General features: G+C 44.6%; 1 protein-coding gene across 1 annotated transcript in view; it reads left to right on the forward strand.

Annotated features, from left to right (window-relative positions):
• LOC140740481 (dynein axonemal heavy chain 5-like) overlaps positions 1-14,820 on the forward strand; it is a 189,958-nt gene that overhangs the window by 92,213 nt on the left and 82,925 nt on the right. The window contains exons 38-41 of the mRNA XM_073069662.1: positions 7,118-7,312; positions 8,469-8,603; positions 9,462-9,569; positions 10,098-10,251. Coding sequence (XP_072925763.1) covers positions 7,118-7,312; positions 8,469-8,603; positions 9,462-9,569; positions 10,098-10,251 — 592 coding nt within the window. The remainder of the gene's footprint in view (positions 1-7,117; positions 7,313-8,468; positions 8,604-9,461; positions 9,570-10,097; positions 10,252-14,820) is intronic.

Consider the following 14,820-nt stretch of genomic DNA (forward strand, 5'->3'; position numbering starts at 1 on the left):
ACCAAAGAGCTGATTGTGTATTTCAGAAAGGGTAAGACAAGGGAGCACACACCAATCCTTGAGGGATCGGAAATGGAGAGAGTGAGCAATTTTAAGTTCCTGGGTGTTCATATCTGTGAGAACTGATGCACCATCAATAACTCTTGGAGACTGGAAGTGAATGATAGGCTTTTATTAGCAGCAAAAGGGAGTACGACATCTCGGACACTGAGGGAGGAGCAGTGCCCCAATCGCCTTTATACAGGGGTCTGTGGGAGGAGCCACAGGAGCAGTCAGCAGAGGGGCATGTCCAGACAGGTATACATAGTTTACCACATTCACCCCCTCCTTTGTTTTAAAAGAGAGTCCCCACGGGGCGAAGTTTCTTACAAGTATATTTACAGGTCAAGTCTATCAGGCGGTCGAGTCTGTCGCTGCGATCTATGTAGCACCGGTGGTGATTGCACTGGTGACGGTGGTTGTGCTGGCTCCGGCCTGACTTGAGGTGCCAGCCTGCTAGGCATCAGTAACCCCTCGTGTGTGTGCGTGGCGCCCAGTATGAAAGTGTTAAGAGGAGTCTGTGTAGTGCTTGGCGTGCACAGTGTCTCGTGGGTATATACATTGGTGGGTACGGTGTTCATAGTCACCGTGGAGTGTTCGGGGTAGGGGTCTGGTGCTCCTGTGGGCGCCAGGTCGTGGACTGAGACCGTGTCCTCCCGCCCATCAGGTAAGACCACGTAGGCATACTGGGGGTTTGCATGAAGTAGGTGAACCCTCTCAACCATCAGGGAGTATTTATTGCTCCTTGCATGTTTCCGGAGCAACACTGGCCCTGGGGATGTCAGCCAGGCCGGTAGGGTGGTCCCAGTGGCAGACTTCCTGGGAAAAGAAAAGAGTCGCTCATGAGGGGTGGCATTAGTGGACGTGCATAACAGGGAGCGGATGGAGTGGAGTGCCTCGGGGAGGACCTCCTGCCAGCGAGAGTCCAGCAATCCCTTTGACTTAAGGGCTAAGAGTGTGGCCTTCCACACCGTGGCATTCTCCCTCTCCACCTGTCCATTCCCCCGGGGATTATAGCTCGTGGACCTACTAGTAGCAATACCCCTAGCCAGCAGGTACTGGCGCAGCTCGTCACTCATAAACGAGGACCCTCTATCACTGTGGATATAGCAGGGATATCCGAACAGAGTGAAGAGCTGGCGCAGGGCTTTTATGACGGACGTGGCAGTGGTATCAGTGCAGGGGATGGCAAAGGGGAACCGTGAGTTCTCATTGATTATGTTGAGAAAGTACACATTGCGGTCGGTGGAGGGAAGGGGGCCCTTAAAGTCGACACTTAGTCGCTCAAAGGGGCGGGTGGCCTTGATAAGTTGTGCCTTTTCAGGACGGTAGAAATGCGGTTTGCACTCAGCGCAGACTTGGCAGGCCCTGGTCATCGTCCTGATTTCCTCAAGGGAGTAAGGCAGGTTCCGGGCTTTCACGAAATGGTAAAGCTGGGTGACCCCCGGGTGGCAAAGATCTGCATGGAGGGCATATAGCCGGTCGAGCTGCGTGCTGGCACGCAGCTCGAGGGATAGGGCATCGGGGGCTCATTGAGCCTTCCAGGCCGGTACAGGATGTCATAGTTGTAGGTGGAGAGTTCTATTCTCCACCTCAAAATTTTATCATTTTTGATTTTGCCCCGCTGTTGGTTGCTAAACATGAACGCAACTGAGCGCTGGTCGGTCAGCAAGGTGAGCCTTTTGCCGGTGAGATAGCGACTCCAGTGCCTAATAGCTTCCACTATGGCCTGGGCTTCTTTCTCCACCACGGAGTGCCGAATTTCAGGGCCTTGAAGGGTACGAGAAAAGAATGCTACCGGCCTTCCTGCCTGATTGAGGGTAGCAGCCAGCGCGAAGTCGGAGGCGTCACTCTCTACTTGGAAGGGAACGGTCTCGTCCACCACATGCATCGTTGCTTTGGCAATGTCCCCTTTAATGCGGCTGAAGGCCGCGCGGGCCTCGGCTGAGAGGGGAAATGCGTTGGACTTGACCAGGGGGCGGGCCTTGTCTGTGTAGTGAGGGACCCACTGGGCGTAATAGGAAAAGAAGCCCAGGCACTGTTTGAGGGCTCTGAGGGTGATGGGAAGAGGGAGTTCTAACAGGGGGCGCATACGGTCAGGGTCAGGGCCAATGACTCCGTTCTCCATGACATACCCAAGGATAGTGAGTCGGGTGGTTCCGAACACACACTTGTCCCTGTTATAGGTAAGGTTAAGAGCTTTGGCCGCTTGGAAAAATCGTTGGAGGTTGGTGTCGTGATCCTGCCAGTTGTGACCGCAGATGGTGATATGGGAACGTGGCCTTCAGTTGGCACTGGTCCACCATCCGGTCCATTTCCCTCTGGAAGACAGAGACACCATTTGTGACACTGAAGGGGATGCGCAGGAAGTGATAGAGCCTGCCGCCTGCCTCGAAGGTGGTGTAGGGGCGGTCCTCCGAGCGGATGGGGAGCTGATGGTAAACGGATTTTAGGTCTATGGTCGAGTACACCTTGTACTGAGCTATCTGATTGACAATATCCGCGATGCGGGGTAGGGGGTACGCGTCAAGCTGCGTGAACCTATTGATGGTCTGGATATAGTCCACAACCATCCTATTTGTCTGCCCGGTCTGAACAACGACCACCTGGGCCCTCCAAGGACTTGTGCTTGGCTCAATGATCCCCTCCCTGAGTAGCTGCTGCACCTCCGATTGAATGAAGACCCTGTCCCCCGCGCTGTACCTCCTGCTTTTAGTTGCCACAGGTTTACAGTCGGGGGTCAGGTTGGCGAACAACGGTGGGGGAGGGATCTTGAGGGTGGAGAGACTGCAAGTGGTGTCTGTAGCGTGGCTGTTGGCATGGTGTTGGGTGGGATGTGTGGGTCAGTGTGTGTGTGTGGTCAGTAGCGGGGTATGTGACGAAGTCCCACAGAACTGAAGATTTCTGACAGTGATTGGTGGGTGGGGCCCGTCATACTCCATTGTCACACTTTTCAGGTGGCTCTGGAAGTCAAGCCCCAATAGCACAGGGGCACACAGTTGAGGCATGACCAGTAACGCAAAGTCCTGATATTCTGTGCCCTGCACCACCAATGTCACTACACAACCCCCCTGGATGTCTGTGGAATGCGACCCAGAAGCCATGGTGACCCTCTGGCTTACCGGCTGTGTCACAAGTCCGCAGCGTTGCACTGTGTCTGGGTGAATAAAACTCTCAGTGCTGCCCGTGTCAAACAGGCAGCTAGTCCTGTACCCATCCACCAGGATGTCCATCATTGACCTTGCAAGCTGGTGTGGAGCACTTTGGTTGAGGGTCACGGAGGCCAGAGTTGTATCGCCACCTTGGTGCCCGGTAAGCACCCGTGGGTCGGAGGCGGGGCGAGGTGGCGCCAACAAAGATGGCCACCCCCATGCCTCGCACACAATGGGCAGGCAAGATGGCGGCGACCAAGATGGCAACCCCCATGCCTCGCACGCGGCGCTGCTTGACCCTGCTCGTGGTTTGGACTTACAGGCCTTGGTGAAGTGGCACTTCTTTCCGCAGCTGGAGCAGGTAGCATCTCGGGCTGGGCAGCGTTTTCAGGGGTGCTTTTTGAGTCCGCAGAAGTAACACTGCGCAGACTTGCGACTGGCAGCAGCCGTGGTCGATGCGCCGGCAGGTTGCGGGGTCTGCAGCGTCCATGAGGCCGTCGGGAGATCGCGTGCCTGGACAGCGTCAGTGTTGTGCAGAGCGGCCTCCAGCATGTCGACCAGCTCGATCGCCGAATGTAAGGTAAGATCGGCGTGTTCCAGCTGGCGCACGTACACTGACCTGATCCCCATAACGAAGGCGTCTCTCACTACGAGCTCCGCATGCTGTTCCATCATCAGCCCCCTGCAGTTGCAGGCCTGCACGAGTGTCTGTAGAGCCCGGACAAACTCAGCGCATGACTCTCTGGCCCGCTGCCGCCGTGTCGCTAAGCGTAGACAGTGTTCACCGGCCGCCGATATTATCTTTTGAGGGCATCCATCGTACCCTGGTAGTCCGTTTGGTCCCTGATCATGGAGTAGACCCTTGGACTGATTCTGGAGAGGAGAACCCTGCGCATCATGGCAGGATCAGTCACATAAATCTCCTCCAGGTACGATTCGAAGCGTGCTAGCCAGAGTTCGATAAGCGTCGCTGGCTTCCTGGGATTGAGGGTCGAGATCCAATCTGTCGGGTCGTAAAATGCTCTCCATGTTTTAAAATTGCTGCTAATAAAATGGATGCACCATCAATAACTCTCGGAGACTGGAAGTGAATGATAGGCTTTTATTTGCAGCAAAAGGGAGCACGACATCTTGGAGACTGAGGGAGGAGCAGTGCCCCAGTCGCCTTTATACAGGGGTCTGTGGGAGGAGCCACAGGAGTAGTCAGCAGAGGGGCATGTCCAGACAGGTATACATAGTTTACCACAAGGACCTAAGCTGGTCCCAACATATTGATGCAGTTATAAAGAAAGCAAGGCAATTTCATTAGAAGTTTGAGGGAATTTGGTATGTCACCTAAAACACTTAAAAATTTCTACAGATGTACCATAGAGAACATTCTGATTGGCTGCATCATCATTTGGTATGTGGAGGGGAGGTGGTGGGGGGCTACTGAAAAGGATCGGATTAAACTTCAGAGATTTGTTAAATTAGTCAGCATCATCATGGGCACTAGCCTCTGTAGTATCCAACACATTTTCAAGGAGTGATGCCTCAGAAAGGTGGCGTCCATCATTAAGGACCCCCATCACCCAGGACCTATCCTCTTTTCATTGTTATCATCGGGAAGGTGGTACAGGATCTTGAAAGCACACACTTCTGCCCTTCTGCCATCCGATTTCTGAATGGACGTTGAACCCATGAACACTACCTGATTACTTTTTATTTCTGTATTTGCACTACTTACTTAATTGTTTAATATACATATATATTATTATCATGTATTGCATTGTACTGCTGCCACAAAGTTAACAAATTTTATGTCATATGCCGGTGATATTGAACCTGATTCTGATGAAACTTGTTGCTTACAATCTTTTATTAAGTGCTAAGAGAACAAAGGGATTAGGAAAGCAGAGCCTAGTTACAAGAGAAAACAAAGGCAGAAAGGCCAAGAACAAAATAGAAAAGAGGAAGCGGCAATGCGGTCTGACCTTCTTATACCAATTTGTTTATAGCAGTAAATATCATTCAAATTTTGTTACTTGAATCAACCAATAAGATAGCCTCATTCAAATAATGTGATACCCACAACCTCAACCAAGTTGTTACAAAAGCAGCTTCAATGACTAGAAAACACACTGAATCTATATGTATAAAGGTAAAATACAGACAAGCATAGGAAAATAAACTACAAGGAAATAAGAATTAAACAGTCTAATTCAGCAAGGTGAATATATCCATTTTAACAACTTACATTCTCTAGTTACTTAACATACATCAGTTATACACTTTTAGATCTAGTTACATTTATCAATTTATATGCACATTTACAACTTTAAGATATATATCAGATTTCTTAATCTCCTGGAATCTTTTGATATCAATTTGCATGTGTCTGAACCTAACACTGGTATGCCCACTGTTTTAATATGGGCACACTTTCAGGATTATTATTGTTCATGTTTACTGACATCTTGGCAGAGACACTTACTTGTTTGGGCCTTTTTGGAGAAGACTGCACACAATGAACTCATTGGCCCCTTTCAGAATTGGAATTCACATCTATTTCAATTTAACACTACATTGTTCTGTTCCTGTGCTCTGCTTCTTTACTGATTTTCCTTCAAAGCTTTGTTCTAAGCACTGTATTCCAGTTTGGTGTTTGGAAATCATTACAGTGGCATTTAGCTTCAAGGAATTAGTTCTTGCATTGGCATTGAGGATTTCACACTCCTGATTTGCCACTTTAAGAAAGATGCAGATTTGTCAATTTTACTTTCGCAAGGTAGAAGGTCACATCTGTCAGCTGATATCTGTCAAAAGATAAACCATTATTGTTGCCAATGTAGTGTATTGGTAGATTGTTGTAATTGTTCTGTGGAATATACCATAAACTAATTTGAACCTGGAAACCTCAGGGGAACACATCTTTACTCAAACAGTGAAGTAAAGCATGGCATGTACAGTTTTACTAACAAAGCATTTGAAGCTAATAGTGACCTGACCAACCAAGAAGAAACAGATTCATATAATCGTATACAAGATCCCCGTGGTAATACACATACACCACACTCTGCATCTTTAAAATATTTTCTTTGTGGTTCAGTTTTAGCCTTCATCTGTTTTCATTTATACATGTGTGTACCTACTGATGCCAGGGATGTGAACAAGTCCATTGCTGTTTTAAATGAGATGAAGCTGGATCAGGTTCAAGTTTAATTATCATTCAACCAAGTTCAAGTATACAATTACATGAAACAATGTTCCTCCAAGGCCAAGGTGCAAACACAGTACATACAATAACACATAGCACATAGTCACAAAAATAATATTAACACAAATGACATGGCCTGAAGATTGATGGTGCATGGGATGTTGTCCTGGAGCCACTTTTCTGTAAGAGCAAGTATGTAGCAGTTTCTCATTTTGTGCTGGGTCAATACAGACAAAGGCAATCCAGTTTGTCATCTACCAAGTGAACACTGGATAACAGCTCTAACAGGAGAGCCAGCCTGCAGGGGCCAGCACCCAGTCTAGCATGGATTCCAGTGGGGCTGCCATGCCTCTGCTCTCTCCCATACTGACTCCAGTGCCTCCTCCCCTGGGTGGTTAACAGTCAACACTGCAGCATGAGGGCCTGGTCTCTGTTATCTGTCTTACCAATGAATCAATAAACTAGACTTGCGGTATTTTATAATAGCGATGTGTAATCACAAGAAAAGTGTTTATGACGCACATTTACACCATTTTATGAACCCAGGGTGGCTGCTGTGACCAAGTACACCACCATCTTACTGGGTAGGTTCCAGATAACAGAACTGAAACAGAAAAGTTACACTGATGCTTAAAGTTATCTGTTTTTGACCATTGAATACAACATACTTAGTGATCTGGAAATATCGCTTCTAATTTAACATATTTAAAAAATTTCTTTCACTTAATAGAATCCAGGTTATGCTGGGAGGCAGGAACTTCCTGAAAACCTCAAGATTAATTTTCGATCAGTGGCAATGATGGTGCCTGATCGTCAGATCATTATCCGTGTCAAGCTGGCAAGCTGTGGATTTGTAGACAATGTCAACCTTGCTTGCAAGTTCTTTGTGCTTTACAAATTGTGTGAGGAGCAGCTTTCCAAACAGGTAGGTAGATAAGTGGGTGGGTGGGTAGGTGTGTGTGCCGTGTGCGCGCGTGCCTGAACTTTTCAAAATGTCACATGTTTCTCTGTGGAGAATAAAGCGGTGCTGGATTTCAATAACAATGAAGGTATAGAGGGAATCAAAAAGAATCAAAGGACTAAAGCTGGCAAAAGGGAAATCTTAAAGGAATTTAGATTTAGGTGCAAAAAATTATTAAAAACCCAATGGACTGTAAATGGCAAAGAACGCAGAAATGGCAGGGATACCAAATGCATCTCATGCTTTAGAGTAATTAGCCAATGATAAGTATGTGGTACTGATGGAATGAACAGAGGCTTGGCTTATCAAAGGAAGATGGAAAGAAAATAGCAGTGGTTCTGAAAATTACATTTGTGACTTTTTTTGGAAAAGTGTGGTACAGAAAGACAGCAGTTAGTGCTGTTGCTGCATAACCCATATAACCGTGGTTCATTCTTGATCGTGCATGTTGTCTGTGTTTGAAGTTGTACATTCTTCCCGTGACTGCCTGGATTATCCCTGGGTGCACATCCAGAGATATACTGATCAGTTAAACAGCCACAGTAAAAGTGTAGGTAGGTAACAGGGTGATTGGGGAGGAGCTGAAGGGCACCGGAGAAGAATGTATTACAAAGAAGCAAGTAGGGCAGTGGGATTGTAGAGAACGTTCTGAGAACCAGTATAGACCCTTTAGGCTGAACAACCTCCTTCTATGTTGTCAGGAAAAAACTGAGAATGTAAAGATTGTGTCACAGAATTGGAAAGGTACCAAAATGACACCCCTGTTCAAGAACAGTGAACTAAAAATAGTAACTATGCGTCAGCCGTTCAGCAGTGGGGTGTAGAAATTTGAGAGGACAAAGTAATATGGACAAGACATGAAAGTTGATAGTGCTCATCAAGAGATGAAGGCATGTCAATCTTATCTGAACTGCTTGGAGGAGATGTATGATTAGGGAGATGAACAATTTTGTTTCAGTTCTCCAGCATCTGCAGAATTTTGCTTTTGATCAAAGTAAAATTCAGCAGAACTTAAAGCCTTACTTTATTATGTCCAAAACTAAAATCACAGACACAGATTAAGTTTATTAAAATTCACTGCAAGCTTTCTCTACCTCATCATCATTACTGTTGGTTTCAGGTCCATTATGATTTTGGACTCCGCAATATCTTGTCGGTTTTACGAACTCTGGGAGCCATCAAGCGGGCCAAGCCTGAAGATACTGAATCTACCATAGTCATGGGAGTTCTTCGAGACATGAACCTCCCCAAGCTGGTCGTTCAGTTTTCTAGTTATTTGTTTAATTACACTTTAAGGAAGGTTTTACCTTTCATTTCATAAAATTGCAGATGTACTATGACCTAGAAATGATATTAGGCACCATTTATGTTTGAGCAATTAATATGCATACCATGGAGCTGGTCCATGGGAGCAAAATTGAGGGAGATGGAATTGTCAGTTCATTAAGAAAAGAAGTTAATGATGAAAAGGAAGTATGCTGCATCACAGTTTGTGATTTTTGTCAAAGGTACTGTATTCTTGGCTTATGTGTGGGCAGAAAATGGAGTTTTTGGGATTTACACCCAAGGTCTTTCAACGCATCAATACTTCCTAGTTTCGTGCTAGTTACTCTATATGTCCAAACGGAATTTGATCTCCTGAAGTGCATTACCTTGCACTTGTTTGGAATAGATTCCATCTGCACCATTCTGCCTGAAGAAAAGGACTCATGTTTATTTCAGTAAATGTTGGTCAGAAGTAAATAGTCAAGGGAGAAAGTATATGAAAACAGGTAAGCACTCTGCATAATGGTGAGCATACCATTACATTTTGATAAGAAAGATTCTGGAAACAATCTGTGGGCAACTTAATATGTATCTAATTTCAGTACAACTTTTTGTGCAGATATGCTCTGAACAGGTTCAAACATTTAGATGTACAGAGAATGTTTATAACCCCCTAGTCCAAAAGCAATGGCACTCTCCTGTTGTTTCCATCAAAAGCCCAAGTGACAAATGGCCTGTAGTTTGTATTCCTATCTAAAGCTGCAGTACCAGATCTAAAAATTTTCTGAATATCAAAGGACTTGACTTGTGTTTTAAAACATCTCTCACTTCTTACTTTTGGTTCTAGATTGATGAGGATGAACCACTGTTCCTTAGCTTGATAGAGGATTTGTTTCCTGGCAATCAGTTGGATAAGGCCAGATACCCACAGTTTGAAGCAGCTATTGACAAACAGGTATTGGTGATTTATTTAAATTCAAATAGTTCACAAAGGCACAAGACCCATTCTTAGTGCCCAAAACAAAAACTGTGGGTAGCGTAGAGGTTAGTGTAATGCTTTTACAGCACAGCACTCACCAATCAGGGTTCGATTCCTGCCACTGCCTGAAAGGAGTTTGTACATTCTCATTGTGACCACTTGTGTTTCCTCTGGGGGTTCTGTTATCCTCCATTAGTGAGTTGTGGGCATGCTATGTTGGTGTTTGTTGTCTACCCTGCATAATCCTTGATGATTTGATTTGACACATTTAGCTCTATGTTTTGATGTATATGAGTCAAATAAAACTAACCTTTAAAATTTTTTTTTAAACTAAATGAACATGCTGGAACTGATATAATTTCAAAATAGAGGACAAAATTTAAGGAATAGAGGAATAGGAGGAATAAATATTTGAAGAAATTGAACAATTTAAGTAGTGAAGCTGAATATTATGAAGAAAATTGGAGCCCAGGAATTTCACAAATACCATTACCCTCTTTTCAGATTGAGGATGCAGGTCTGGTGAAGCATGTACCCTGGAAACTGAAGGTTATTCAGTTGTTTGAAACACAGCGTGTTCGACATGGTATGATGACATTGGGCCCAAGTGGTGCTGGAAAGACAACTTGCATTCACACTCTCATGAAGGCTATGACAGGTAGGAATTAATATAATAATAATCAGTTAAGAAATTGTTATTAGTAAAATGTGGCACATTAACTCAGAAAGAGTAAACAATGGAAACTACCTCTGGAGTTGGAGATAGGGAGAAGAAGAAAAGGGAGAGAGGTGTCAGAGATGGACCAAGTGAATTTGAAGCAGAGGTGTAAGTTAGAAGGAAGGTTGATAAAACTAATGAGCTCAGCATGGATGCAGGAATCCGTACCAATGTAGACATCACTGTTGCTGAGGAAGATTTGGGGAGGGGTCCTAGTGTAGAACTGGAACATAGAATGTTTGAAATTGCCAGTGAAAAGGCAGGTATTGCTAGGGCCCATAGAGGTGTCCATGGCTACACCTTTGGTCTGGAGGAAGTGGGAAGAGCCTAAAGAGAAGTTTGTGAGGGTGAGTTCTTCCAGACAGAAGAGAGTGGTGATGGAGAGGAACTGGTTGCGTCTATTGTCATGCAGAAAGTGGAGGTTCCTTAATGTCTTCATGATGCAGGATAGAAGTGTATAGTTATAGGACATCCATGCTGAAAATAAGATGGTTGGGGCCAGGGAAATGAAACTTGTTGAAATGGTGGAAAACATCACTTATATGAAGTGTTGCAGATGTAGGTGGGAAGGGACTGAATCAAGAGGGACAAAATGTGGATGTTAGTTCAGTGGGGCAGGGTCAGGCAGAAAAAATGGGCTACCAGAGCAGTTAAGTTTGTGAATCTTGAGCAGGATGTAGAAATGGGAAGTATGGAGGTTGGGAACTATGAGGTTGGAGGCTGTAGATGGGAGATCTCCAGAGGTGATAAGGTCGGAGATGGTATGGGAGACAATAGCTTGATACTTCTCAATAACAGCACTGTTATTGTCTACAGGTTTGGTGGCCAGGCTGGGATTGGTACAAAGGAGTATGTTCAGAGGGAGTGAGGTTGGTGAGGAGAGTCAAGAGAGTTGTTGTCTCATTGGCACATAAGATCTAGAGTGGGCTGAAAGTCAAGAAGAGGAAGTGGGCTTGAGGAGGTTGAAAAGGGGTCATCACTTGGGGTGGTAGGGAATCCTCACCAAAGAAGTAGACGTGAAGGCAACAGAAAAAGAGCTTGGTGTCATGCGTGTTGTCCTTGTTGAGGTTAAAGGTTCATTTTATTTTCAAAGTACGTACGTATGCAGAATACACCTCTGAAATTTGTCTTCTCTAGATAAACATAGAATACAGAAATACATATAAGTAGTTGAAAGAAAGACATCCTTCCACCCCTCCCCGCACAGAAAGAAAAAGAAACAGAAACTCACAAACCCAAACTCGCCAATCCTTCCATTGCACTAAAACTAACAGATCACCCAAGCCCTCAGCCCACCAATCCGCAACAAGAAAGAATAGGCAAGTACATGAAAAAACATAGAACTGAAATTGGCCAATATGAACTACAGTCCAATCCATAAATCTCAGAATTTCGACAACATCTCCAAGAGCATTGGGACTCAGATCCTTGAACCAGTGGCCCCTCTGACTCAGACCAGCAGCCTCTCCGATGGCAGCAACTTGGACCAGCAGCCACACCGAGGAAAGCAACATGAATCAGCGGCCTCGCCAAGGAAAGCGACATGAAGCAGGAGCCTCTCTGAGAACCACTTGCTCTCCTCCGCATTTGCCCCGATGTCTCAATCTTCCTCAATGTATTAATCCGCAACAAATGTAGTTGATCATGGACCCTCATCTCATCTCTGAGCTTCTCCCCATGGTAGCTCGTGCTGGCATTTCTTTCCTGGAGTTTTCTGAGGGACAGCAGAGTACTAGCTCACTCCATCGAATTACAGACTGTAAGTCACAGGCTCCAACAGTTTCAAAATAAAATTAAGATAAAAAGAATAAGTAGAAGATGTAGAAAAGCTGAAATGATTAACTATCTGGAAGATGCCGCTTGAGGAATTGTTGCTCGCTGGCACCATCTTGACTGTGCAGGTGCAGTGGGGAAAAGGTAAAGCCCTTGCTGAGGACAGAATGCTTTGTTTCAGAGAGGGGAAGATTGTAGGGGCTGGAGACAGCATATGGCAGAGTTTGGAACTGGGCAGAGGGTTGGAAGTGTCAGAGGAAGTGGGGTGGGAGGAAGATGTAAGCTCAGGAGTGAATGTGGAAACAAGGGCCAGAGAGGAGCTTGAAAGACTAGGGGTGGGTGGGGAGTAGTGGTGGAGAAACAGGAGCAGTAGGACTCAGCAGGAGTGAGAGGGGTCTTGGCCTGGAGGCAGCAGGGGCTGTGGTGTAGAAAGCAGCCATGAGTAGTATTCTGGAAATGTGTGAAAGTCCACACCACTCTCAAACAGGATTTCATAGAACACTATTTTTTATTAATTCCTATTGAAAGAAACTTTGGTAGAAAATTCCCAGGTTTCTTTTTTCTCCCCCATTAATTAATTTTGGAACACTGACTTTGTCATTTGTTTTCCTCAGCATTGATTAGGAATAGAATGTACAGAAAAGCAGCTTGGCATCACATCATAAAGACACAGTTTCATGTAATATATCAGTAAACATTAGTTTAAGAGTTTATGCTATGTCAGGAAAATGTTCACAATATATTTATCAAAAATAAAACACAATGGAATAAAAGGAAAAGGCTGCATGGATGTGGAATGGGACAAAATATGTTTTGTTTCCTTAAATCAGAAATCTGGATATGAAAGAGATCTCCAGGGATCTTTATCAGGACCATTACTTTTAATATGTGTCCATAAAGTGAAAATATTGAAAACCTGCAGGAAATGTGGAAATGAGGTAAGCAATTAATAGGTTGGCAACAGGCTTCCTGAGATCATTGTCAAGCAAATGGAAGTGGGCAGATACATGATAAGTAAAACTAAAGGCAATGGGCATCAAAGGGAAGCACTTCAGTTGCTGGAGTCATACCTCCGACAAAAGAAGACAGTTGAGATTTCTTAGTCTATTATCCCAGTCCAGAACATTACTGTCGGAATTTCCATTTCCTTTGCCTTTTGGAAGCCGCCTCACACTGCTCTGCTGATTGCCATGTCTTCCCGATCTGTAGTAATGAGTTCAAAGGGTGAAACTTAGTATAGTAATTGGCTAATTCTAAGAGGGATCACAATTGTGACATATCCTGTGGCCTTGGGCATCCACTAGTGTTTGAAATTTCTCAGCACACTTGTGTAATGCTTTTGCATCAATAGTGTGACAACATTAACTGATGATTGGTTTAAAGAATTCACAGTTGTTTTGTCATGCTGTAAACCCAGAATCTTCTAATCTTTTTAATCCCTCTTGGTATTTAGGAGATGTTCCTAGTCATCCTCACTGGTAACAATGATGCCATCCAGGTAACTGGGCAGCCCTTGCAGCACCTGATCCATTGCTTTCTGGCAGAGAGCCAGTGCAGATGCTACTCCAGAAGTAAGCCTATTAATACTCCCTTTGTGAGTGTTTGTATTGAAAAGCACTTTGCACTCTTTTTTCATCTCCATCTGTAGGTAAGCCTCAGCTAAGTCCACTTTGCTGAAGCATTTTCCTACAGAAAGGTTTGGAAAGATGTCCTCTATCCCAGGCAGAGGATATTGATATACTTTCAGTGCTGGATTGATGGATACCTTAAAAATCACCACAGATCTTGACAGATCCACCCTTCTTGGCTACTGGCACCACTGGCGTTGACCACAAGCTCCACTCAACCTTGGAGAGAAACCTCCATGCAATCTAGCTCACTGGCTACTTTATCATGGCTTCATAAAACTTGGGTATGGCACTTTCATTTACCTATTTTACCTTTGATATGTTTCAGTTTTCCAATACCACCCTTGAACACTGCTGTGGCATCATCCAGTACCTTCCTTAATTCGCTTTCAGTTGATTATTGCAGAGGATGCTGCATGCAAATGGTGGATGGATCTCCAATCAAGTTGTAGTTTTCTCAGTCAATTACACCCCCACATTACTAGCCATCCTATTATTTACCACATACAAGCCCAATGTGGCTTGTTGGTTGTTGTATTTCACTGTTATGAATGGCATTACCAAATTTTGTTCATGCTTATTTTCATTCCTGACTGCAACTCGCTTGTGTCTCTGGCTGCTGTTTCTATAGATACAGTGATTTCAACCGTTCTTTTCAATGTGAGTTATGCTTCAGGTAGGAGCCATTTTTGAAAGCTTTCTTGTAAGATTCTACAAACTACGTAATCTCACAGTGCATCATTAAGCTTATCACTGAACTAACAATGCTCAGATAATTTCTTCAGTTCAGCCATGTACACTGAAGTGGATTGCCCTTCCTTTTCATTCTGCTTATGAAATCTAAAGTGTTCTGCAATCAACAATGGTTTTAGTTCTAAATGTTCCTGCATTACTTTCATGATATCGGCAAAGCTCATTTTGGCTGATTTGGTTGGAGCAATTAAACTTCTAATATACTCCATTCTCTTACACCTATTGCACTTGGTAACACTGGCACTTGTTTTTCATTTGCTTCAAAATACTGTTCAATTTGTTCAGTTATCCATCAACCAGTTATCTTTCGTGCAATTGAATGTGTCTATCTTTTCAATGCAGCTGGCTATTCCTG

The sequence above is a fragment of the Hemitrygon akajei genome, chromosome 17, assembly GCF_048418815.1.
Source record: "Hemitrygon akajei chromosome 17, sHemAka1.3, whole genome shotgun sequence".
Classification (NCBI taxonomy): domain Eukaryota; kingdom Metazoa; phylum Chordata; class Chondrichthyes; order Myliobatiformes; family Dasyatidae; genus Hemitrygon; species Hemitrygon akajei.